General features: G+C 53.8%; 1 protein-coding gene across 3 annotated transcripts; it reads left to right on the top strand.

The window, feature by feature from the left end:
* Positions 1-71: 71 nt before the first annotated feature.
* On the top strand, positions 72-23085 carry ZSWIM4 (zinc finger SWIM-type containing 4). 3 transcript variants are annotated; one of them, XM_019964020.2, is made up of 14 exons: positions 73-461; positions 2673-2874; positions 4529-4885; positions 6210-6358; positions 6442-6592; positions 7751-7918; positions 8729-9079; positions 10385-10522; positions 10855-11109; positions 11795-11930; positions 16426-16580; positions 18457-18620; positions 20519-20600; positions 21030-23085. In XM_019964020.2, the coding sequence occupies exons 1-14, from the start codon at positions 309-311 to the stop codon at positions 21887-21889; spliced, it is 3321 nt and encodes a 1106-aa protein (XP_019819579.2). In that variant the 5' UTR covers positions 73-308; the 3' UTR covers positions 21890-23085. The 3 variants fall into 3 exon arrangements, with proteins under 3 accessions (XP_019819580.2, XP_019819579.2, XP_070648794.1); XM_019964021.2 differs by lacking the exon at positions 8729-9079 and having other exon boundaries at positions 72-461; XM_070792693.1 differs by lacking the exon at positions 73-461 and having other exon boundaries at positions 2739-2874; positions 4385-4885.
* The last annotated feature ends 1609 nt before the right edge of the window (positions 23086-24694 follow it).

Below are 24694 nucleotides of genomic sequence, written 5' to 3'. Positions count from 1 at the left end.
GTGGTGCAGCCAACGGCGGAGGAGGGCCTCGGAGGCCGAAGGGGGGGCCAATAGGGATGGGCGGCGGGGGCGGGACAACGGTGTAGGATAAAGCGGCGGCCGAGGCAGCTTCATTGTTGTGAAGCGTCTTAAAGGGGCCGCATCACCGTGGTGGCCCAGGGGTGGGTGCGGCGCGAGTCCCGGGGCGACCGAGCACAGACCAAGGTCAGGAAGGTGGGCAGGAGTCGTGGGAGCCGGCGAGGGGGAGCGGGCTTCGGGCAGAACCCCCTCAACAGGCCCCGCCCCGGCCCCGGCTCCGGCCGGGCCGGATGGACCCCCCCGCGGCCAAGCGGAGCCGGGGCTGCCCGGCAGGACCGGAGGAGCGCAACGCCGGGGCCGGGGCCGTGCGCGGCCGGGGCCGGCCCGAAGCTCTGCTGGACCTCAGCGCCAAGCGAGTAGCCGAGAACTGGGCCTTTGAGCAGGTGAGCGAGAGGCGGGGTGGGGAGGAACCCACTCCTAGCCTCTTCCTAGACGTATCTTTTCCTCTCCCTGCCCAGACCCCAGCCTCCGGACCTGTCCCCATCGAAGACACCTCCAGAGATCTCCAAAATCCTTAATTCTACCCAAGACATCCCCTCATCCTCCCATTTCACTCCTTCCACCCCCATCCCTTCCTGGGACAACTCTGCTCTTCAGCCCACAAGACCCAGGAATACCTGAGTGCCCCAGATCCAACTCGGGACCCATTTTCTCCTCCTGACCCGTGGTCCTCTTAGGACACCGCATACCTCTCTTGTCCCACCTTATCCTCATCCCCAGTTAGGGCACCCCATTCAATCCTCAGTCCTCTCTCCAACTCTTACGACCGCCCCAACTTGGGAACAGAGCAGATCTCAGGACCTAGAGACCCAACATTTCTGACCTACACCCCTTTAGAGGACTCTCCCATATATATAGATCCCAGGCCCAAGACACGCCTTTCTGTCTCCGATCCCTGCCTCCAGCCTCCACAACCCACTTATCCCATGGGGACATCTTCTCTTGGGAATCCTTCACTCAGGCCCTAATACACAACCCCCTGTCATTCTGGGACCACCTCCCACCTGGGGCTGCCCCTCCTGACTGGCTGCAAAGATTACTCCATTGTCAGAGTCCTCCCTCCCCATTACCTCATGCCTACCCTCCCCTTTTCCCCACCCCACACCCTCAACCATCCCAGTCTTTCCAGAGTTTGGCAGCAAGTGCGGGGCCAGGGTCTTGCTACCTGGACAGGTGCACCTGGAACCCTGCCCCTATGGTTTCTGGGGGCCCTGCCAGGATGGCCCCAGGGCGGAAGCTATTAGAGTCAACTTTCCCAGCCTCAGTGGAGTTGTGGCTAGGACCTGACCAAGCCTTCCTCAGCCCTCACAGGCTCTGTCCTCTCTTTGGCTTTGGGTGGCTTTCTTTGCTCCCTGGCCTCAAAAGAATTAGGGAGTCTGCCTCGACCAATGGGTCTGGGCCAAGTGTGGATGGGGCGGGCTCTGATTCATGGCCTGGAAAATCCCTCCTTAGTCATCTGCCAACTGTCCCCGAGGCCCCGGGCGAATCACTGGTCCTCCCACTTCCCTTTGAAATCCAGGACTGGGGACTCTGAAGGGTTCCTGCTCCTTTACTGTGTGTGAGACCCCCAGGACAATCTTAAAACCTTCTCCAAGGCTCCCATGTACCTGCCTCAGGCAGGTCTGGCCCTAGTAAAGGTCTTACCACGCAGAAGCAGCTCTTTGGAAGTTGGTCTCCTTACTTTGAAGAAACAAGGGCACAGAGAGGTTGAGAAACTTGCCCAAGGACACCCAGCCAGTGAGTAGCAAGCCTGGACTGGAATGTAGGCTCAACCAGCTCAGTTCATTGCCCAGAGCCCCCAGGGGTGGGCAGGACGTTCGTCCCTTCCTGGGGACCCTTAGAAGCTGGAACAGAGAGCCTGTCTTGGAACCTGGAGCTCATCAGCTGTGGGATCCTGAACAAATGAATTCACCTTATTTCTGAGTTTAGAATCCCCAGGCTGCCAAAATATTGGATTGTTGCTGGTAGAATTAAGGGTATTTAATATACATAAAACATTTAGCACAATGTGGGCTAAGACTGTGTAGGCCTGATCACTCGTCTTCTGATCACTTTTGTCTTCTTTCCTCCTGCCCCACCCCAACCCCACAAGCCTGAGGGGTGAGACTACCTTCCATTAGGATCCTGGGACCTGACATTCAAGAGGGAAGTGACAGAAAGTTCTAGAATACTAACAATGGGCCAGGTGTTATTATAAGTGCTATACATATTAATGCATATGTAATACTCATGACACCCAAAAGGCGGGTGCTCTTAACATCTTCTTCTTACACTTGAGAAAAACTGAAGCTCAAAGAGGCAAAGTGACTTGTCCAAGGTCATGCTACTTGTTTTATTTGGTTATTTTGGTAGGTCTTAGCTGTGGCAGGTAGGATCTTCACTGTGGCATCTTTTGTTGTGGTGGGTGGGTTTAGTTGCCCCACAGCGTGTGGGGTCCTAGTTCCTGGACCAGGGCCTGAACCCACATCCCCTGCACTGGAAGGCAGATTCCCAGCCACTGGGCTGCGGAGGAAGTCCCCAGGGTCATGGTACTTGTAAGCAGCAAAGTCAGGGTTCCAGCACCCGGGTCTCTAACACAGCAGCTCTTTCCACAGGTTGAGGAGCGGTTCTCCCGTGTGCCGGAGCCAGTCCAGAAGCGCATTGTGTTCTGGTCATTTCCACGCAGCGAGCGGGAGATATGTATGTACTCATCACTGGGGTACCAGCCCCCAGAGGGCGAGCACGACGCCCGGGTGCCCTTCACCCGTGGGCTGCACCTGCTGCAGAGTGGGGCCGTAGATCGTGTGCTACAAGTAGGTGAGTGCCTGTCCCTCCAGCCCTGCCAGTGAGGCCAAGGGTCCAGAGCATGTGTGGAGGAGCAGGGAGCTGGAAGATTCCAAAAGGCAGGCTTTGATGCCCACAGAGGGTTGTACAAAATATTCTGAGCTCAGGATAAGGGATCTGCCTCGACTTGAGTCAGCTTAGTTGGGGGTGAAGGTAGAAGTGTGAGACAGGGAGGAGGCAGTGGTTTTGAGGAGCGATTATAAACCGGAAGTGAGGGGAGGTTCCAGACCTCAGGCACTGGGGCCCAGGAGTCCTCTGGGCCCAGGGTTTAGAGCCAGAGGTAAGAATGATCCTAGACTTCAGGCAGCAGGGTCCTTGGTAAGAGTTGGAGGCAAAGTTTTTTTGTTTATTTTTTTAATATTTATCTTTTGTTGGGGCGTGTGGACTTCTCTCTGGTTGTGGCACATGAGCTTAGCTGCCCACACGAGGCTGGTGGGATCTTAGTTCCCCGACACCAGAGATCGAACCCATGTCCCATACACTGACTGGAAGGAGGATTCGTAACCACTGGACCAGGGAAGTGGCGCAGTTTTAGAGCCAGTGGTGAGAGACAGACTTAGACCTCAGGCAGAGAGATTCAGGTGGAGGTGGGGTTCATAGGTTTAGGGATGGTCTTGGACCTAAGGCAACGAGGATTTGGTGGGGTCTGGGGTGAAAGTTCACCAGCTCAGGGAGATGGTGAAGGATAGGGAAGCCTGGTGTGCTGCTGTCCATGGGATTGCAAAGAGTCAGACACGACTGAGCAACTGAACAAAGGGTGAAAGCTGAGGATCATCAGTAAGGAGTGCTCTTAAAGCGAAGACAGCAGGGTCCAGGTGAAGGGAGCGGGTGGAAGTGTAGCTGGAGATGAAGGATGAATCTCGACCTCAGGAAGCAGGGCTCAGATGGGAACCAGTGGAGACTGAGCCAGAAGGCAGATGAGCCTTGGAATACCACACTTCACATGGTGGCAGGTCACGTCATCTCCCAGCTGGAGGCAGGGACTCAGCCAAGATGACCGTCTCTGAACCATGTCAGCCTGGGGGCCCCCTTGCCTGGACATGACCCAGCCAGCCACAGGCTCGGCCACCTCCAACTGGTATGAGGAAGCTGCTGTGTCCCTGCATGACACAGACAGGGCCGGCTGGAGCCTGAGCTGCCCAACCAGTCGGATGAGCCTGGCATCTGGGCTCCCCAGGGGCCAGGGAGGGGCAGGGGGTTGATGGGGTGACCTGGCCCCTAGCTGGCCCCCAAGATTCAACCCTTCGCCCCCAAGATTCTTTGGTATCTTCCCAGGAAATTCCAGGGTGCCTGGAGCCTGGGCAGTATCCATAATGATTCAAGGGCTTATGGTAATATTATTCAGAATTAGAATAAGAACAAGCATTTATTTAGCACTTACTGTCTGCAAACAGTGTTCTACATTAACCCATTTCATCCTCTTTACAAACGCATGAGGAGGATGCTACCTCCACATTTATTCATTAATATTCCCATTTCACAGATGCAGACACTGAGACCCAGCAAGGTTAGGTTACTAGTGCTAAGTTACTCAGCTGGAATTTGCACCTGGTCTTGCTGTGCGTCGTTGTCAAGCACAACCCATCTCTGGGGTGATGCAGCAGTGACAGCTTGGTTTTGGTCTTAGGGTTCCACCTGAGTGGAAACGTCCGGGAGCCAGGGGGCCCCGGAGAGCCCGAGCGGCTTTACCACGTCTCCATCAGCTTTGACCGCTGCAAGATCACATCTGTGACCTGCGGCTGTGACAACCGCGATCTCTTCTACTGTGCCCACGTGGTGGCCCTGTCGCTGCACCGCATTCGGCACGCCCACCAGGTGGAGTTGAGACTGCCCATCTCTGAGACACTCTCCCAGATGAACCGGGACCAGCTGCAGAAGTTTGTGCAGTACCTCATCAGCGCCCACCACACCGAGGTGCTGCCCACCGCCCAGCGCTTGGCAGACGAGATCCTCCTCCTGGGCTCTGAGATCAACCTGGTGCATGGTAAGGGTGCCCCAAGGTCTAATGGGAGAGGTGAAGCCCCAGCTCAAAGCCACCTTGCTTGCTATGTGGCAGGCATGTGTCACAGCATCCAAAGATAGCCTTGATCTAGGAATGAGGGTGGAGCACCACCACCTGAGGCCAAGGTCACACACCTAGGAAGTGGCAGAACCTGGATTTGATCTGGCCCTGGGTAGACGAATGGTCAGAAATCAGCCAATGGGAAGATCCAGCCCCAGGGTAGGGGTGTCCCAAGATCGCAGGAGCAGGCCTGGGATCATGGATGGGTGGAGGTCAGGAGGAGTATGTGTGGACCTTAGTGGGTATGAGAGGTGGGATATGGTTAGGAGATACACCGGGAGGTGTTATGAATTCTGGGGTGGTTTGGAGCTACAAGTGTTGCTTAACTATAATGGTGGGAGGATGGAGTAAGATGGAGAGTGAATAGATGGATGAGTAGCAGGTGGAGGCATGAATGGATGTTTGAGAGTAGTGATGGGTGGCCAGAAATTGTTCATGACGGAGTGTTGGGGTGAACTGATGGTGTGGGAAAATGAATGGAATGAGTGGATGGGTGATTTACTGGGACAGTAGGTGAATGGGGAGTTGGTGGTACTCGGCAGTGGAGTTGGATGGCATGTGCTTTGCTTGCGGAATTTGAGGTAGTGGACAGATGGGGTTGGTGGAAGATTGGAAGGACCAAGGGGTACATGGATTGAGGGTGAGTTGATGGGTGCATGAATGTTGTTATATATAGACTGACATAGTGGATGGATCAAGGATATGGGATGGATGGATGGACTAATGGATTGGTGGGTGTTTGGAGAGATACAAATGAATGGATGGTTGGTGGGGAAAAAATAGATGGAGAGTTTGGGTAACTGGATGCATGGATAGCATGGTTGTGTGGGTCAGTGGATGAATAGGTCAGTAGTGTTTTGAGTGTTTGGTACAGATGAGTTGGAAAGACAAATAGGGTTAGGTAGGTGGATGGATGGATGGATGGACTGATGGGATAGGTGTGTAGATCAGTGAACAGATAGGAGTTATGGGTAGGGTGGATGATGGACTAATGCGGTAGGTAGGTGTGCTAAGGGTTATGATGTGTGGATGGAAAGATGCATGGCATGACATGGGGGTGTGGATAGACCGGTGAGTGGTTTGAATGGATGGGTAGGTGATGCTTTGGGTAGGATGAGGATGGATAGGTGGGTGAGTGGGTTTTCAGGTGGGATGGATGGAATTTGGGGATGGATTGGGTGATTTGGAGGACTGGTTGACATATTCCTTTCCCCAGCGCACACTTGTTTTCCCTCCCTCCCCACAGGTGCCCCAGACCCCACAGCAGGCGCAGGCATCGAGGATGCCAACTGCTGGCACCTGGACGAGGAGCAGATCCAGGAGCAGGTGAAACAGCTGCTGTCCAATGGCGGCTACTACGGCGCCAGCCAGCAGCTGCGCTCCATGTTCTGCAAGGTGCTGCGTGGGCAAGCACGGGGGGCGGGGCTAGGCTCCGGAGTCAGAGCCCCGCCCCTTCTCACCACCAGGTCTTGGCACAGGTGCGAGAGATGCTGCGGATGCGTGACTCCAATGGGGCGCGCATGCTGATCCTCATGACTGAGCAGTTCCTGCAGGACCCGCGCCTGGCCCTGTGGCGGCAGCAGGGCGCTGGCATGACGGACAAGTGCCGCCAGCTGTGGGACGAGCTGGGTGAGTCCCAGACCCCAAAAGCGGAAGCACGGCAAGCTCCTGGGCTCGACCACCTTGAATCCGTCCTCATTCAGTAGCACCGCCAATATACAAGGGCTGTACTGAGCGCTGGGGCTACCACAGGCAACAAAAGAGATTAAATACCTGCCCTCAGGGCTTCCCTGATAGCTCAGTTGGTAAAGAATCCGCCTGCAATGCAGGAGACCCCGGTCTGATTCCTGGGTCTGCAAGATCCGCTAGAGAAAGAATAGGCTACCCACACCAGTATTCTGGCCTGGAGAATTCCGTGGACTGTATAGTCCATGAGGTCACAAAGAGTCAGACTCTGAACGACTGAGCGACTTTGATTTCTTCTTCTCAGAGACCTGACACCTAGTAGGGCAGACAGAGAGGAGAAAATCCCACAAGCCCATTAGGCCAGGGGTCAACACACATTTTCCATAGGGCCAGACAGTTAATAGTTTTTGCTTTTCAGGCTATTTGGGTTTTGTCCCAACTATTCAATTTTATCTGTTGTAGCAAAAAAGCAACCACAAACACATAACAAAGTAGGCATGGTAGCATTCCAATAAACTGTATTTATGGGCACTATTTATTTATTTGAATTTCATATCATTTTCACAAATCACAAAATATTTTTATTTATTCTTCACCCCCTCCACCATTTAAAAATGTAAAAATGACTCTTAGCTCAAAGGCCATTCAAAAACAGGTGGTGGGGGACTTTCCTGGTGGTCCAGTGCTTCCAAGGCAGGGGTGCAGGTTTGATCTCTGGTTGGGGAACTAAGATCCCACATGCAGTGCAGCTTCCAAACAACAACAAAAAAAAGGCAGGTTTTATTTTCTCCACAGGTGGTAGTTCGCTGACCCCTGTGATTGATAGTGATAAGTGGTATAGAGAAAAAAAAAATTGCAAGAGGAGTCTGGTAGCCAGGGTTTGAGTCCTGACTTCTGTCTTCCCAGCTGTGTGACTTTGAGCAAGTGACTTTACCTCTCTGAGCCATAAAGTGAAGAGAGGATGAATTGCAGCCTCAGAGGCCCAAGGTGAGAGTTAAGCAGTGCCCAGCACACAGCAGGCACTCCATAAGTGTGTGCTGCCCCTGCTGGCATGAGTACTGAGCCTCCTCCATGCCCACATTGGCTACCCTCCCTCCCCAGGGGCCCTGTGGGTGTGCGTCATCTTGAGTCCCCACTGCAGACCAGAGGAGCGGACGAGCTGGCTCCAGCTGCTTAGCAAGTGGGACAAGCTGGACGTGTGCCCACTGGAGGAGGGCAATTACTCTTTTGATGGGCCCAGCCTGCAGCCCACTGCAGCCCTCATCCCAGGTAGGAGAGGGGTCCCTGCCATTCCCCGCAACAACCCATCCCTATTGCCTGTGGCCTAGTCTCCCCATCATGGTGCTCTGGGGGAAAATGGAGGCAGGGCGGAGGGGACGAGCCCTTACCTGCCTCCTAGCCAGGAGACAGTGAGTGTCCAGGGCAGGGGCAGCAGGCAGCCTGAGGGACAGTGATGTGAAATATTTAAGATACCTGTAGTTCTGGGCTGACTCAGTCTCCTCCTGGCCATGGAGGCAGAAATCGGGTGGGGGGAAGGGGAAACAGAAAGAAAAGGAAACAGGTATTAAGAAGAGAAAGACAAGTAAAGACAGGCAGAGAGGAAAGGAGAGAAATAGAGGAGGAGAGAGAAAGAAATTGAGTATGGAGGGAGAAAGATGGACAGAACCAGTTGTTCATTTGTGGTGGCTCAGACAGTAAAGAATCCACCGCAAAGCAGAGACCTAGGTTCAATCCCTGAGTCAGAAAGATCCCCTGGAGAAGGGAATGGCTACCCACTCCAGTATTCCTGCCTGGAGAATTCCATGGACAGAGGAGCCTGGCGGGCTATAGTCCATGGGGTCACAAAGAATCAGACACGACTTTTTCATGTCGGACACTTTCACTTTCATGAAGGACTATGATAGCTCCCCTGACACACACACAACTTTAAGTCTTCTGAAAAAATTGGGGGCAATGATGGCACACTCATCACTGTATCCAGAGTCTAGGCCCAAGCTGGCATTTGGTGGGATAGAACTGTCCATTGCCTAACTGCTAGGGCCCCCCTCATGAAGCCACATTTGGGCACCTCTCCCACAGGCCCAGAGGAGGAGGTGATGGCGATGGCTGCAGGTTCCCGCCACACCGTGTTTGGCCGCGCCCTGCAGGCTGGGTCACTGCATTGGAGTGATGACCATCTGCAGAGGATCCTGGCCAGTGACTCCTACAGCCCCAACCTCACAGGCAACGGGGGCAGTGACAAACCAACCTTCGACCCCCAGGGCCACCCGCTCTGGCTGGGCGAGCCCTTCCCCACTACCTGTGCTCGTGTGGACACCCTGAGGGCCCATGGATACCCCCGCCAGGCCCTGCGGCTGGCAAGTGCCATAGTCAACACCCTCCGGCTGCAGCAGCGACATCAGCTACAGATTTACAAGCAGCAGAAAAAAGGTGGGCACCAACCTTATCATCGTGTCCTGGGGCTGAAGACACAAATGCCAACTGCTGGGGGCTGTGGCAACCTGGAGGGTCTGTGGGTACAACAGGAAAACAGACCACTCAAGGTGTGTTGAGCAGAAAGGACTTTAATACAGGGGATTGAGGGCTCACAGAACCAGTGAAAGGGATGCCATATTGAAAGGCAGGGAAGCCACTGCCTGGGTTCACAAACTTGAACTCCAGAAGCACAGAGAGTTCAGCTGGCTGTAGCCCTCACTGGGGAGTGGGGGCAGTTCCCAAGAGGACAACCCAGAACCTGCTGGCAAATCTTACATCTGTGCCCCAGACAGCCACACACACACCTACTCACAGCTGCTGCAGAAGAGTAATGGGCTCATTTTCTCCCACCTTTCACACCTCACACAAAGGGGTCTGGGAAATGTAGTTTCTATGCATCCATCCACTTGCCTTTCAAGAACATGGACCCAGCATGCCAGATCAGATTTTTCCAAGAGAGGTCAGAAATCTGGATTCTTTGATGTGTAATTTCCTGTTTTGTTTTTTTTTTCCCCCAATATGGGCAACAAATTCAAAATTGTATTCCATATTGTATGACCCAAAAAAGAACATGTTTATAGACTAGATATGGGGAGCAGGAGGGAGCCACCAGTTGCATACTCTGGGTGATGAGGCTGGGTTGATAGGTTAGTTACCAGGAAATGGAACACAGGGTTTAATGAGGGAAGATGGGGGCTTTGGTATCTGAGCAGAACTCTAAACTAGCCTGGAAGCATAGGGAAAGCTCCTACCCTTCCCCAGGACCAGAGGAGGTGAGAGCTAAGCTTGGATCCTAAGGATGTACATGAGGTTCCCAGGAAAAAGAGAGGGAGCAACTATATTCCAGGTAGAAGAAACAGCGTGGGCTGGAGCCCAGAGGCAAGGGAGAGCTCAGCTTGTGTGAGAAGATGAGAGGATGTGCTTCCAGATGGGGTGGGTGCGTGACAGTCATGGGGAAGCGTTCAGATCCGTCCTTGAGAGTGCTGAAAGCTGGTTGAGCCTGAGAGAAGTGAGAAGGATTAAGGGTTCTATGGAGAGGAATGAGACTGGTTGGATGTTTTAAAAGCACCCAGTTTAGCCACGCCTGAGCCTGGGTGTGGGATAGGAGGCCAGGGAGGTGAGAGCTACTGCAGAGCTCAAGGGGGCAGAGATGAAGGTGCTGGATGGGCATCTGGAGGCTGGGCTCGGGGTTTGGGAAGAGGAAGCCCTCCTGGAGGGTTGGTAGAGGGGTGGGCCTTGAGCCTTTTTTTCTACCTTCAGAGCTACTGCAGAAAGGTTCCACCTGCATCACTAACATGGAAGGATGGGTGGGCCATCCCCTGGACCCCATTGGCTGCCTCTGCAGGGCACTCTTGGAGGCCTGTCGTCTAGAGGAGGAGACCCTCGCCATTTACCCAGGTATCCACACTGGGGACCCCTGGAGGAGGTGGGAGAATCACCACCCCTTGGCCATACTCCTTTGCCTAGTATTCGTATTACTTGGCCACGCCCCTACACTTGGCCTGCCCTTTGGCCAGTACCAGGTGCCAAGAGGCTTAGCTTCTGAAAGTGAGGCCACTATAGGCCTACCTGCTGTTGGAAGGTGGGCGCTACCTCCTGGTGTGTGCAGAAACAGCTGGCTCTCCATAAATCTCCCCCACCCCTACAGTATCCATGTTTAAGGTCAGGGACCACTGGAGTCCCAGGAAAATGGGTTCCTCCCCGGTAGCCTTGGTGCCCTTCTCCCACAGACTCGGGCCCTGAGAAGCGGAAGGTGGCCTACCAGCACGTCCCCGTGCCGGGGAGCCCTGGGGAGTCCTATTTGGCAATGGCGCTAGAGGTGGCCCTGCTGGGCCTGGGACAGCAGCGGGCCCTGCCCGAGGGGCTGTATGCCCAGGACAAGGTGGTACGCAATGAGGAGCAGCTGCTGGCCCTGCTGGAGGAAGTGGAGCTGGACGAGCGGTTGGTGCAGGTGCTGCGCAAGCAGGCAGGACAGCTGCTGGAAGGTAAGGCCACACTTCTAAGCCGGGTTGTTCCTGAAACGTAGGGTCGAGTCCACTGCAGTGCTCTGGTTGCTGCTGGGTTGGGAGACCCAGCCTCTACCTTCCGGTACTTATTGTCTTACATACCTTATTGGTCAGTCGCAAAGTCGTGTCCTACTCTTTGTGACCTCATAACTGCAGCACGCCAGGCTTCCTGGTTCTTCACTATCTCCCTGAGTTTGCTCAAACTCATGTCCACTGAGTCAGTGATAACCATCCCATCATTACATACCTTGGCAGTTCCCTAAAGGGGAGGTCCAAATTTTGGCCCCGCCCCCAGAAAGCCTGCCAGCCAATAACGGCTGCTATTGATGAGGCCTCCCCCCTCTCAACCCTATCCTTGTGAGGCCCCGTCCCTACCACTTAGGGAAGCTGGTTTGGCCGCGCCCCCAGAACAAGTGCAGCCCTGCCTTCACTCTGGCAACAGCCTGCGTTTGAGTCCTACCCCTACCCAGAGGTCCCAAGGGTCTCTTTCCTTTGGATTTTCCAGTACGTGTCTTAGTTTCAGCCCTGCTTCCCCACCCCTGGGACCTCTCTAGCCCCAACCACTCTATCTTGGGGCGGCCCATACCCCACTGGAATGTGGGGACCCCTGGGGAGAGGCGATACACACCCATACCTGGGGGTTGAGCTTGGGTTGCCCCCGCAGGGGGTCCTTTCAGTGGCTTCGGAGAAGTGCTGTTCCGGGAGAGCGTACCCATGCACACCTGTGCCCGCTACCTGTTTACCGCACTGCTGCCTCACGACCCAGACCTGGCCTACCGCCTCGCACTGCGAGCCATGAGGTGAGAAAATGCAGCGGGGGACTCCCCCCGGGGCGGGAAGGATTAGAGGATGGGAGGCTACTGGGAGCCCCATCCTTCCGCCTGCTCTCGCAACTTAGTTCCTGCAGTCTCCTTCATGCTGGCATTCCAGGCCGCTCGGTGCTCTTGCTGACTAAACATAAATATGTCATATTATTTTGAATTTGAGAAATCTCCACATGACACAGAATTCAGAGTCCTTTTCTAGGTTTACCCCAACCTACCTAAAGCTCTGGAGGCAAGCAGTGTTACCACTTTCATACCTACACTATAAGAGTCCGGATTTCTGCAAACTCGTAATCTGAAAATTAAAACTTGGTTCTCCTTTACGCCCATGATACATCCTGTTGTTGTTTAGTCGCTAAGTCACGTCTGACTCTTTTTGTGACCCCATGAACTGTAGCCTACCAGGCTCCTCTGTCCATGGGATTTCCCAGGCAAGAATACTGGAGTGGGTTGCCATTTCCTTCTCCAGGGGATCCTCCTGACCCAGGGATCAAACCTCAGTCTCATGCACTGGCAGGCAGATTCTTTACCACTGAGCCACCAGGGAAGCCCCATACCTCTGGTACCTATTCTTTTTTTTTTTTTTTAATAACCTAATGGTTTCTTATGATGGTAAATCTTTTTAAATATTTATTTGTTTAGCTGCACGCAATCTTAGTTGTCATACTCAGTTTCTTTAGTTGAGGCACGAGGAATCCTTAATTGCGACACGCAGGATCTTTTAGCTGTGGCATGTGGGATCTAGTTCCCTGACTAGGGATGGAACCCAGGCCCCCTGCATTGGGAGCACAAAGTCTTAGCCACTGGACCACCAAAGAAGTCTCCTGTACCTATTCTTTGCACCTTGTTTTCACTGAACTTTTGCATCTTAAAGGCTCTGTCCTGTCACATAACAGGTGAACCACTGTAGGGTGGTACCATGAAAAACCCAGTGTGAAACTGATAGACATTTAGATGTTGCAGTGAATGACCAGGTTACCATTTCCCATGGGCACCAGCAGATCACAGAATCAGAATAGTAAAAGGCCCCGTCCATAGTAAACCATGCCCAACCAATTAAGTGAAATCCACCTCCCACCCTCTGATCCTATCATCCAGCTGCTGCTGCTGCTAAGTCACTTCAGTCGTGTCCCACTCTGTGCGACCCCATAGACAGCAGCCCACCAGGCTCCCCCGTCCCTGGGATTCTCCAGGCAAGAACACTGGAGTGGGTTGCCATTGCCTTCTCCAATGCAGGAAAGTGAAAAGTAAAAGTGAAGTCGCTCAGTCGTGTCCGACTCTTAGCAACCCCATGGACTGCAGCCCACCAGGCTCCTCCGTCCATGGGATTTTCCAGGCAAGAGTACTGGAGTGGGGTGCCATTGCCTTCTCCATATCCTCCAGAGATACCTATTAACAATTTGAGAGCTTCCCTGGCTGTCCAGTGGTTAAGACTCTGCTTCCAATACAGGGAGATCGGGTTCAATCCCTGCTTGGGGAACTAGGATCCCACATGCCACATGGCCTGGCAAAAAAAAAAAAAAGTTTGAGGTGCATTTTCCGGAATATTTGAAAAGAATAATCTGTTAAGAGCCATGATTTAGAGAACACTCTTTTATGTGTCGGACTTTTTTCCTAAACCAGAGCTAGCAAATTACAACCCATGGGCCAACTTTGCCCAGCTGCCTGCTTTTGTGCAGCCCCTGAGATAAGAATGGTTTGTATATTTTTAGATGGTTGGGAAGAAAAAAAAAAAATTCTGTGACACATGAAAAACACATGAAACTCAAATCTCAGTTTCTAGAAATTAAGTTTTATTGGCCCAGAGCACCACTCACTCGCTTGTGTATTGTCTGTGTCTGCTTTTACACAACAATGATGGTTGTGACACAGACCAAATGGCCTACAAAGCTGAAAATACTGGCTGTCCAACCAGTGCAGAAGAAAAGGTGCCAACTTCTGATCTAAATCTGACTCACATTATCCCATATAATCTTCTAAACACCCCAGCGAAATAAGTATATTTACACCCATTTTACACAAAGACACGCTGAAGCTGTGTCCCAAGTCACGTAGCAAAGTCATTTATTTATTCTTTAAATTTTTATTTATTTATTTTTGGCGGTGTTAGGTGTTCATTGCTGCCCGCAGGCTTTCTCTAGTTGCAGAGAGTGGGGCCTACTCTTCGTGGCTCTGCTCAGACTTCGCACTGTGGTGACTTCTTTTTCACGGAGCAGGGGCTCTCTAGTGCTCAGGCTTCGGTAGCTGTGGGCTTAGCTACTTGGTGGGGCATGTGGGATCTTCACAGGCCAGGGATTGAACCCGTGTCTCCTGCATTGGCAGGTGGAGTATTAACCACTAGACCACCAGGGAAGTCCAGCAAAGTCATTTTAGATATTTGGAACCAGAATAGTCTTGACTCCTTTTGCATGCTCTGATTACATTTAACAGCTTTGTAGAACTTTCTTAACACAAAATGTATGGAAACAGTGAGCTGAGTATCAAAATATCTTACGGGGGCCCCTCATTGAGTCATTCAGGAAACACGTGTTGTTTACCTGTTGTATGGCAGGCATTGTTCTGGTGCTGGAGATGCAATGGTGACCGCAACAGTCAAAAATTCCTGCCCTCATGGAGCTGACATTGTAGTGAGGGAGTGACAGGATGCACATTTATAGGTAAACTATGTTGTATGGCAGATGGTGACATGCGAGAGACGGGTAGAAGGGGTTGGGAGGGGAAGTTGCACTTGCCCATGTGTAGGGCATGTCAGCAAAGAGCTCACTGAAAACACTTTTTAAATCATTTTATTGATTGATTTATTTTTGGCTGTGCTGGGTCTTCACTGCTGCACGGGCTTTTCTCTAGTTGCTATATGTGGGCCTCTCGTTGCAGCAGCTTGTCTTGTTGTAGAGCACAGGCTCTAGGCAAGCTGGCTTCAGTAGTGGTGGCACGAAAGCTGAGTAGTTGCAGCTCACAGACCCCAGAGCACAGGCGCAGTAGTGACGAGCAACTAAGCACGCGAGCTTAGTTGCTCTACACCATGTGGAATCTTCCTTGACCAGAAATCGAACCCGTGTTCCCTTCGTTGGCAGGTGGATTCTTACCCACTGCGCCACCAGGGAAACCCTGATGAGAGTTTTAACAGTGGGTCAAAAATATGGTCTCTGACTAGATCAGGATATGAGCAGGGGTCACAGATCCTTCATCTCAGGTGGTCGGGTCTTCTAATCTTGGTGAGTTTCTCCAGCCCCTTTAATCTTGCTTCAGGTGGTATCTTGGCTGTTCCTCCCTTGATTAGCAACTGTTGGAGTCCATCCATTGGAATGCAGGGAAGTTCTGGAGACTGGAGTCCTTACTTCAAGAAATGCCAGACAGAAAGGCCTCTGTGCCTGGGATTCCCACAAGGCCCTGATCAGTTTCAACTGCAGTGAACATCTTTGTCTTTTTAATTTTTACTGCAGTATAGTTGATTTACAATGTTGTGTTACTTTCAGGTGTACACCAAAGTGAATTAATTATACGTATACCTATGTGTGGGGCTTCCCTGGTGCCACTAGTGGTGAAGACCCGCCTGCCAATGCAGGAGACATAAGAGACATGTTTCGATCCCTGGGTCGGGAAAATCCCCTGGAGGAGAGCATGGCAAGCCACTCCAGTATTCCTGCCTGGAGAATCCTACAGACCAGAGGAGCCTGGCGGGCTACAGTCATTGGGGTTGCAAAGAGGTGAAGATAACTGAAGGGACTCAGCAGCAACAGCAGCATCCCTCTGTGCCTGTGTGTTAAGTCACTTCAGTCGTGTCTGACTCTGTGACCCCATGGACTGCAGCCCACCAGGCTCCTCTGTGCATGGGATTTCCCAGGCAAGAGTACTGGAGTGGGTGGCCATGCCCCCCTCCAGGGGATCTTCCCGACCCAGTGATTGAACCCACATCTCTTCTGTCTCCCACATTAACAAGCAGGTTCTTTACCACTGGTGCCACCTGGGAAGGCCCACATATACATATACCCACTCTTTTTGAGATTCTTTCCCCATATAGGTCATTGCAGAGTACTGAGTAGAGTTCCCTGTGCTATACTGTATGTATTTTATGCATGCGTGCATGCTGAGTTGCTTCAGTCATGTCCATCTCTATGCAGCCCTATGGACTATAGCCCGCCAGGCTCCTCTGTCCATGGGATTCTCCAGGCAAGAATACTGGAGTGGGTTGCCATGCCTTCCTCCAAGGGATCTTCCCGACCCAGGGATTGAACTCGGGTCTCATGTCTCCTGCATTGGCAGGCAGGTTCTTTATCACTAGCCCCACCTAGGAAGCCCCATGTATTTTATACATGCAGTAAACATCTTCAGCCACATCTTCCTTGTTCCTGGGTGCCCAGGGCTTTCTGACTCTGGAAGGTAGGTTCTGGCTGAGGTAGGAGGCATCTCCTGGAGAGGATGGAGAGTCTAGGCTTGTCTCACAGCAGGCTTGCTTCTCTTCTCACCCCAGGCTGCCCGTCCTAGAGACAGCGTTTCCAGCTGGAGAACCTCCCAGCAACCCGCTGGACTCCATCATGAGCAACCGCTTCCCCCGCTGGTTCATCCTCGGCCACCTGGAGACCCGCCAGTGTGAGCTGGCCTCTGCCATGCTGACTGCTGCCAAGGGTGAGGACCGTGGCTGCCCCCCACCCCATCCCCCTGCCCTTTACATTACTCCTCTCCCTCCTTACCCTAATTCCATTCCCCCCATTTACTTTTACTTATCCCACAGTTTTCCTTGGGGCTTCCCAGATGGTGCTAGTGATAAAGAACCTGTCTACCAATGCAAGAGACATAAGAGATGTGGGTTCTACCCTTGGGTCGGGAAGATCCCCTGGAGGAGAGCATGGCAACCCACTCTAGTATTCTTGCCTGGAGAATCCCACGGACAGAGCAGCCTGGGGATTTACAGTCCATGGGGTTACAAAGAGTTGAAAGCAACTTAGCGTGCACCTATGCAGTTTTCCTTGAGCACATTCTTTTTTTCTTTTGACCTTCGGGATCTTAGTTCCCCAACCAGGGATCAAACCCACACCCCCTGCAGAGGAAGTGTGGATTCTTAATCACTGGACCACCAGGGAAGTCCCTTCTTGAGCACTTTCTGTATATACCAGGCACAGTCCCAGATGCTGAGCCCCAGTAGCAAACAAAACTGTCCCAAATCCCAGGCTCTGTGGTGTTATTCCTAGGGAGGGCAGACAGACAATAAATAAGGGAAAGAAGATAGTTATGCAGTGAGAGGTAATAAGTGCTATGAAGAGGCATACAGCAAGTTGACATTTAAGCCACAACATGAAGGCAAAGGTGGAGTAATGCCAGTATCTGGTGTCTTAGCTCAGCTGCCGTAACAAACTACCATCGATGCGGTGGTTTAAACAACAGAAAGTTATTTTCTTACAGTTCTGGAGGCTGGAAGTTCAAGATCCGGGAGCCAGGACAGTCAGCTCCTGGTGCGGGCTCTCTTCCTGGCTTACAGACGACTGCCTTCTCACCGTCTCCTCACATGACAGAGAAACAGAGATCTCTGGTTTCCCCCTGTCCATATAAGGACTCTGATCTCATCCTGGGGCACTAGCCTCATGACTTCATCTAAACCAAATTACCTCCCAAAGGTCTGCCTCTAAAGACAGTCACTCTAGAGAGTTAGGGCTTCAGTGTATGAATTTTGGGAGGCACAGTTCAGTTCCCAGCATATGGGAAGAGTATTCCAGGCAGAAGGAACAGCCAGCACAGAGTGCCTGGTTATATTTAAGAAGCAGAGAGGAAGCTGGTGTGGCTGGAGCTGAGTAACAGAATTCTAGGATCTAGGTGAACAATAATAACAGTAATAAAAGTTCACATATGTGCATGTGTTTGCATGCTCAGTGGATCAATCATGTCAGGCTCTTTGTGACCTCATGGACTACCTCGCCAGGCTCCTCTGTCCATGGGATTATCCCAGCAACAATACTGGAGTGGGTTGCCATTTCCTCCTCCAAGGGATTTTCCTGACCCATGGATTGAACCCATGTCCCCTGCAGCTCCAGCATGGGCGTGTGGATTCTTTACCACTGAGCCACCTGGAAGCCACTCACATATATAGGTCTTGCCATATTAAGGCCTTTACAAGTATGGGCTCACCGCAGCCCTGTGTGACATGTACCGTGGCATTAGTATTATCCATTGTACAAATGGGGCAGCCAAGGCACGGAGAGGTGAAGTGACTTGCTCAAGATCACACAGCTTGTGTGATTTGAACCCTGGCATCTGGCATCTGCTGGGTCCAGAATTGGTGCCCTTGACAGGGGTCCAGTGGCTTCCTCCCACAGAAAGGAAAGGGGCAGAGGAGAGATAAAGGGGAGTGCCAAGAGTGGTCTAGGTCTTCATGGAACCATCGCCAGGTGATCACCATCCACATTCACACATTTGCACATGTGTGGAAGAAACTGTGTGAGCAGGTCCGGCAGCATCCAGCTGGTGCAGGGTATGCCCGTGATATCCTCTGTCCCTCCCCCAACTCTAGGAGACCCCAAGTGGCTGCACGCAGTACTGGGCTCCATCCAGCAGAACATCCACTCTCCAGCCTTGCTTTTCAAGCTGGCTCAGGATGCCTGCAAGACTGCCACCCCGGCCAGCGCCCCACCGGACACCACGCTGCTGGGCATTGCGCTGGAGCTGGGCCTTCAGGTGCGAGCCACGGGAGCGAGCATGAGGGCAGGCCGGGTGGGCATGAGGGTGGGGCAAGGGCCCATTTGGGGGCGGGGCCTGAGTTCAAGGTCTTTCTGGAGGAGGGACCTAAGGGTAAACCTCGCATCCTTTAGGGGCGGGGCCTGGATGTGAATGGCATCTCTGGGCGGGGCTACAGAGGAACAAGGTCAGGGAGAGGAGTCCTGAGAGAGAGGGCCTGAAGTCACCAGTGAGGGTGGGACCTATGAATGAGTGACTCAGTTGCAGAACCTGAAGGTGAGAATCTACTTCTGGAGGTGTGGCTGAGGACACGGAAGGGGATCACGGAGCATGCAGGTGGCCACAAGAGGGAGCAGAACCTGCGTGTGTTGGCCTGGGGTTGATGTGCCATAAGGAGCATGAGTGGGCGGGGCTGAAACTGAAGAGCCTGCCTGCTGCTGCTGCTGCTGCTGCTAAGTCGCTTCAGTCGTGTCCGACTCTGTGCGACCCCATAGACGGCAGCCCACCAGGCTCCGCCGTCCCTGGGATTCTCCAGGCAAGAACACTGGAGTGGGTTGCCATTTCCTCCTCCAATGCATGAAAGTGAAAAGTGAAAGTGAAGTCGCTCAGTCGTGTCCGACTCTGTGCGACCCCATGGACTGCGGCCTACCAGGCTCCTCCGTCCATGGGATTTTCCAGGCAAGAGTACTGGAGTGGGGTGCCATTGCCTTATCCAGAGCCTGCCTACTAGGAGCTTTCTTGGGGAAAGGGCCTGCAGGAGACTGCCGTGAGAAGGAGGCGTCTCTACTGAGGGGCGGGGCTTAGGGAGGGTCCTGTGAGTGAAGAGCCACCTCTGGGGGTGGGGTCTGTGGTTGAAAGTCGTGGAGGTAGAAGACCTGCAGGTGAGTGTCCAGGTCCTCCTCAGGGACCCGGACGAGGGACAGTGCTGTAAGGGCAGGGCAGAGGCATGGGCGCAGCTTGAGGGCATAGACAGGTATGGGGCTCATGGGGGCAGGGTCTCAGTGGCAAAAGTAAAATTAGAGAATAAGGTACAGATTCAGGTGACATCTTCCCAGTGTAGAACTGGCCAGCAAAGGGCACACAAGTGGCAGAATTGGCCTCTGAACAACGCCATGAAGAGGGCGGAGCTATTGTGGGGGAATACGGGGGTTGGGATAAAGGCGGTGCTTTGGGGGGTTTTTTGGCTGTGTCAGGTCCTAGTCATAGCACACAGGATCTTCGATCTTTGTTGCTCCATGCAGGACCTATAGTTGCAGCATGCAGGATTTTTTTTTTTTTAATTAAAGCATGTGGGATCTAGTTCCCTGACCAGGAATCGAACCTGGGCCCCGTGCACTGGGAGCATGGAGTCTTGGGGACCATCAGGGAAGTCCCCAAGGGTGGTGCTGTAGGGTGGTGACCCCACTATTTAGGAGCTTCTAGGTAGGACCTGGGGTTGGAGCCTCAGGAGAAAGGCCAGCAAGGATGGTGCTTATTGGGGGTGGGACCTGTAATGGCAGGTGCTTGTGTGGGGCCTCAGGAGGAAATCTGACAGGAAGCACAGAACTTTCCAGAGAAAAGTGACAGGTTGGTTAGTTGTCCCAGATAGAATCCATGGGACCTTAGAATAACACCAACAGTAATGGCTGGGCACATTAAAGCGGTAGGCACTGTACAAAAAGCCTTACTTACTGCACACTCTCGCTTGATTCTCACAACTGGGTGAGGTAGATACTATTTTTATCTCCATTTTACAGATGAGGAAGCTGAGGTCCAGACAGGTGAAACCCCTTGCCCACACTGTACGGCTTTGATTCAGTCCTTAGCTTCTGAGTTTCCTGGGGTCCCTCAGAGTCTTCCGCCCCCTTCCGTAGGCCTCCCTTGGGTGACCCCCTTCTCTCCCTGTGTCCCGGCTGCAGGTGATGCGGATGACCCTGAACACCATGACCTGGCGTCGGAGGGAGATGGTGCGCTGGCTGGTCAGCTGTGCCACAGAAATCGGTGAGAGCCCCAAAGGGGACTCACGGCTCACTTCCATGCAGAACCAGGCAGGCAGGAGGGAGAAGCAGAGCCACTTCCCGGACCCCAGCCCATGGTCTGGGCTGGGCCAGGAGGGAATGATGGGCATGGGGGAGGGCAGGGTGTGTCCAGCTGAGCCTGGAGGCTGGCCAAGCTAAAGAGGCTTGGAGAACGGACAATCCTTCCAGTGCTTAGCACCCACCTTCCCAGTTCCTACCCAGCCCAGCTGCCCTCTGCTCCCTTAGAAAAGTAAAGTTTCTATCAAGCCTAGAGTGGAGGTAGAGGGGATACAGCTTTATTCTTGCCTGGTGGGAACTCTAGGTCAGGGTAAACTTATACACATAGGTACACCCATGCACAGGTGAATCCCTGCCCCGTGCCCAGCCAGTGTCACCCTCTCGTTTCCCGCAGGCCCGCAAGCCCTGATGAACATCATGCAGAACTGGTACTCCTTATTCACCCCGGTGGAGGCGGCCACCATCGTGGCAGTAACAGGCACCACCCATGCCACGCTGTTGCGGCTGCAGCTGGATGCAGCCCGGCGGGAGGAGCTCTGGGCCTGCGCCCGCACCCTGGCCTTGCAGTGCGCCATGAAAGACCCGCAGAACTGCGCCCTGCCTGCCCTCACCCTGTGCGAGAAGAACCAGGCGGCCTTCGAGGCGGCCTACCAGATCGTGCTGGATGCGGCCGCTGGCGGCCTGGGCCACGCCCACCTCTTCACCGTGGCGCGCTACATGGAGCACCGCGGCCTGCCACTGCGGGCCTACAAGCTGGCGACGCTGGCCCTGGCGCAGCTCAGCATCGCCTTCAACCAGGACAGCCACCCGGCAGTCAATGACGTTCTCTGGGCCTGCTCGCTCAGCCACTCCCTGGGCCGGCACGAGCTCTCGGCCATCGTCCCCCTTATCATCCGCAGCATCCACTGCGCCCCCATGCTCTCCGACATCCTGCGCCGCTGGACCCTCTCGGCACCCGGCCTGGGGCCCCTTGGGGCTCGCCGGGCTGCCAAGCCTCTGGGCGCCGACCGGGCACCGCTTTGCCAGCTGCTGGACGCGGCTGTGGCAGCCTACATCACCACCAGCCACTCGCGCCTGACGCACATCAGCCCGCGTCACTACAGCGACTTCATCGAGTTCTTGGGCAAAGCTCGCGAGACTTTCCTGCTGGCGCCCGATGGGCACCTGCAGTTCGCCCAGTTTCTGGAGAACCTCAAACAGACCTACAAGGGCAAGAAGAAGCTCATGCTCCTGGTGCGGGAGCGTTTTGGCTGAGGGGCAAGAGGCAGACGGTGGGGGCATCCTCCCTTCGCCCCTGCCCCTGTGGCACCCGCTCTCCATCAGGGGCCTCGACGCTGAAGGCCCGTGTGGCGTTTCAGTATTAAGTCAGGGAAGGAGCCCGGCTGAAGCTGGGTGGTCTTGCCTGCCATCCCCCACCCCCCAAGCCCAAAAGGAGGTGGGAGGCAGGAGGTGGCATCCTGCCACGTGCGTGCCTAGGAGCGTGCAAGCGAGTGTGCGAGACGCGAGGATCAGAAGCCATACCAGCACCCAGAGGCCTGGAAGGGGGTGTGTGCTTGTGCAGCTGGTATGACCCCATTGTGAGCACCCCAGAAGCAATAGTCAAGCTCTCTGGTGCTGAGGGGGCAGCGGGGAGTGCTGGGAAGCAGGACTCTCCAGACACTGGTTTTCGAAGTCAAAGTAGCAGACAGACCCTCCCTGTGCCCAACTGTGGGTGGGTGGAGGGCTTGTGTTAGGGCATCTAAACTCCTTTTGTAATACCCCCTCACCCCCACCCCCGCCTCAGGGGCCCCACGGGCAGCCCCTACACCCTCCAGGCTGCCAAACGGGAATCAATGGTTCACCCCCACTGAAGGATTTGAAGAGGCTTCAGGCCTCGGCCACATACCTCACCCTCTCATCCTGCCAGGATTCCGTTGGGTGCCAGGGTCCCAGGGCAGGCTGGGGGGGTCATTATTGCCCCTCCCCCTACCTACTAGTCACTGGACATACAACTCAGGAACCGAGCCAGACTCACACTGTCCTCCGAACCTGGTGTGGGGGGAGACAAGCCCAGGCAAGCCAGAGACCCCCCCCCCAAACCCCCCAATCTAGAAAGGAAAGGAGCTAACATCTTCGCATTTTTTGGCTGGCTGTGTGTCTCTCCTTTTCTCCTCCTCTGCCTCCCGGCTCTGTCCTTCATCTTATTCCCTCTTCCCATATTTCCATCTAGCCTTTCTATTTGCATTCCCAGCTGTTGTCTCTCTGGCCTCCCTCTCCCCACCTTGGCCTAGGGAGAAGAAGAAAGAGTCCCGCTCCCAATCATCCACCTCTGTCTTTTCTCCTCTTGTAATTAAGGACAAAGATCACCGAATTTTGTAACTTTTTTTTCTATTTATTGAGCCACATATTGTATTTACTTTTTTTTTTTTTTTTTTTTTAAGATTGAACACAGCTTGTTCTTTTAAATTTTAGTTTGAGACTAAAGTGTGTTCTCCTCCCCCAGTGTGGCCCCTGCCAGGGCCCCCTTTCCCCCCCGTAGAAAATCTCCAGCCTCTTCTCTGGGAATAGTTTCAAGCGACGGGTGCAATGGGAGCCACTGTTGGTTACATCCAGTGGGAAGAGTATGGATGACAGTGGACAGGATGGAGAGCTCACTGTGAGCAAGCCTAGTGTTTATATCTGTGCTTTACACCTGTCATCTGTTACGACACCTGTCTGAGGAGAAAGCTGAGGCTCCAAAGTTTAAGGAAAGGGCATGGAATTTTAGAAAGTGATAGCTCTAGATTTAGTTCCTTGCTGGGCTGGGGACACTGCTCACCCCAAGCTGCTTGGTCCATGCAGTGATGGGAGTGGCCACTAGAGGGTGCCCTGGCTCCAGACACTCACTATTGAAGTTCCCTGTGTGCGTTCTCGGTTGCTCAGTCCTGTCTGACTCTGCGACCCCATGGACTAGCCGTCAGGGCTCCTCTGTCCATGGGATTTCCTGGCAAGAATACTGGATTGGGTTGCCAATTCTTACTCTAGAGGACTTTCCTCAACTAGGATCGAACCCAAGTCTCCTGCATTGGCAGGTGGATTTTTTATCACCTGGGAAGCCTCGCTATTGGGGTGATTTGCAGACACGACTGAGCGACTGAACTGAACTGAAGCACGTGGCAGGGGTGGGAGGGTGCCTGTCAGGTGCTGGGTGCAGCTGGGTGGGGAAGACACAGCCCCCAAAAGTGGAACGCGGTTTAGATTAGGCCTTGGTGGGCGAGGTTCTTGCCGAGATGACGTGGGCATGGTCAATGCCGGGCGCGCCTAGGGCGTGTCTGGGCTCCTACCCCGCGGATGAGGGACCTGGGTGATGGCGAGAAGGCCTTTAGTTGCCTTTACTGGTTTCCTGCCTTTAGAGACTGACGGACAGAGGGACTCACTGACTGGGTCAGCGTCAGGGCCGGGGCAGGCGAGGACAGGCTTCCCGGAGAGGCGGGGTTCAGAGCGAGGCTGGGCGGGGCCAGCAGCTGGAGGACACCAAGGGCCTGCGCGCAGGCGTGGGCGGGCCTTCCCTGGCGCTGGGCAAGGCGATTGGCTCTTGGCACCGCCCTGCGCTGGAGGGAACCAGTTGGAGATGACCCCACCTTCTGCCCCGCCTCACACATTCCTGCAGGTATGTGAGGGGAGACCCCAGCGGACCCACAAGCTCCTTAGCGCCGCCTGGAGGCCTGGCAGGGTAGAGGCGGCAGTCCTGAGGGCCCTATCTCAGCTTTGGCCCTTGGGGTTCCCGGCTGCCTTCAAATGTTCTCAGACTTTGGGGCACCCCTTACTGTGCCCCTCGGCTCTCCAAATCATCTGCAGATATCCCCACACACCTAGGGTGCCACTCAGGTCCCAGTCACAGCCAAATGTCCCCCTTGGGCCCACACACATAATTTCCCCACCACGGTTCTCAGATACCAGACATCTCAAATCTTAACCCCAATCCAAGTTGTCCCTTATGTCTAAGTCACCCGTAAATGTCATTAGATCAACACCTTCCGGTACCTTCAAATGTCCAGTGTTTTCTTCCGGGTCACCCTCAACCACCAGCTTAGATTGGGT

The sequence above is a fragment of the Bos indicus genome, chromosome 7 (assembly GCF_029378745.1).
Source record: "Bos indicus isolate NIAB-ARS_2022 breed Sahiwal x Tharparkar chromosome 7, NIAB-ARS_B.indTharparkar_mat_pri_1.0, whole genome shotgun sequence".
NCBI classification, from domain to species: domain Eukaryota; kingdom Metazoa; phylum Chordata; class Mammalia; order Artiodactyla; family Bovidae; genus Bos; species Bos indicus.
This window is presented reverse-complemented; position numbering and strand designations above follow the sequence as displayed.

Bases quoted from the DNA above. Each gene is read 5' to 3' on its own strand.
- ZSWIM4 (XM_019964020.2), top strand. From the start codon at position 309: ATGGACCCCCCCGCGGCCAAGCGGAGCCGGGGCTGCCCGGCAGGACCG. The intron at 7,919-8,728 runs GTAGGAGAGGGG...CCTCTCCCACAG, and splicing joins CACTGCAGCCCTCATCCCAG to GCCCAGAGGAGGAGGTGATG. The intron at 18,621-20,518 runs GTGCGAGCCACG...TCCCGGCTGCAG, and splicing joins CGCTGGAGCTGGGCCTTCAG to GTGATGCGGATGACCCTGAA.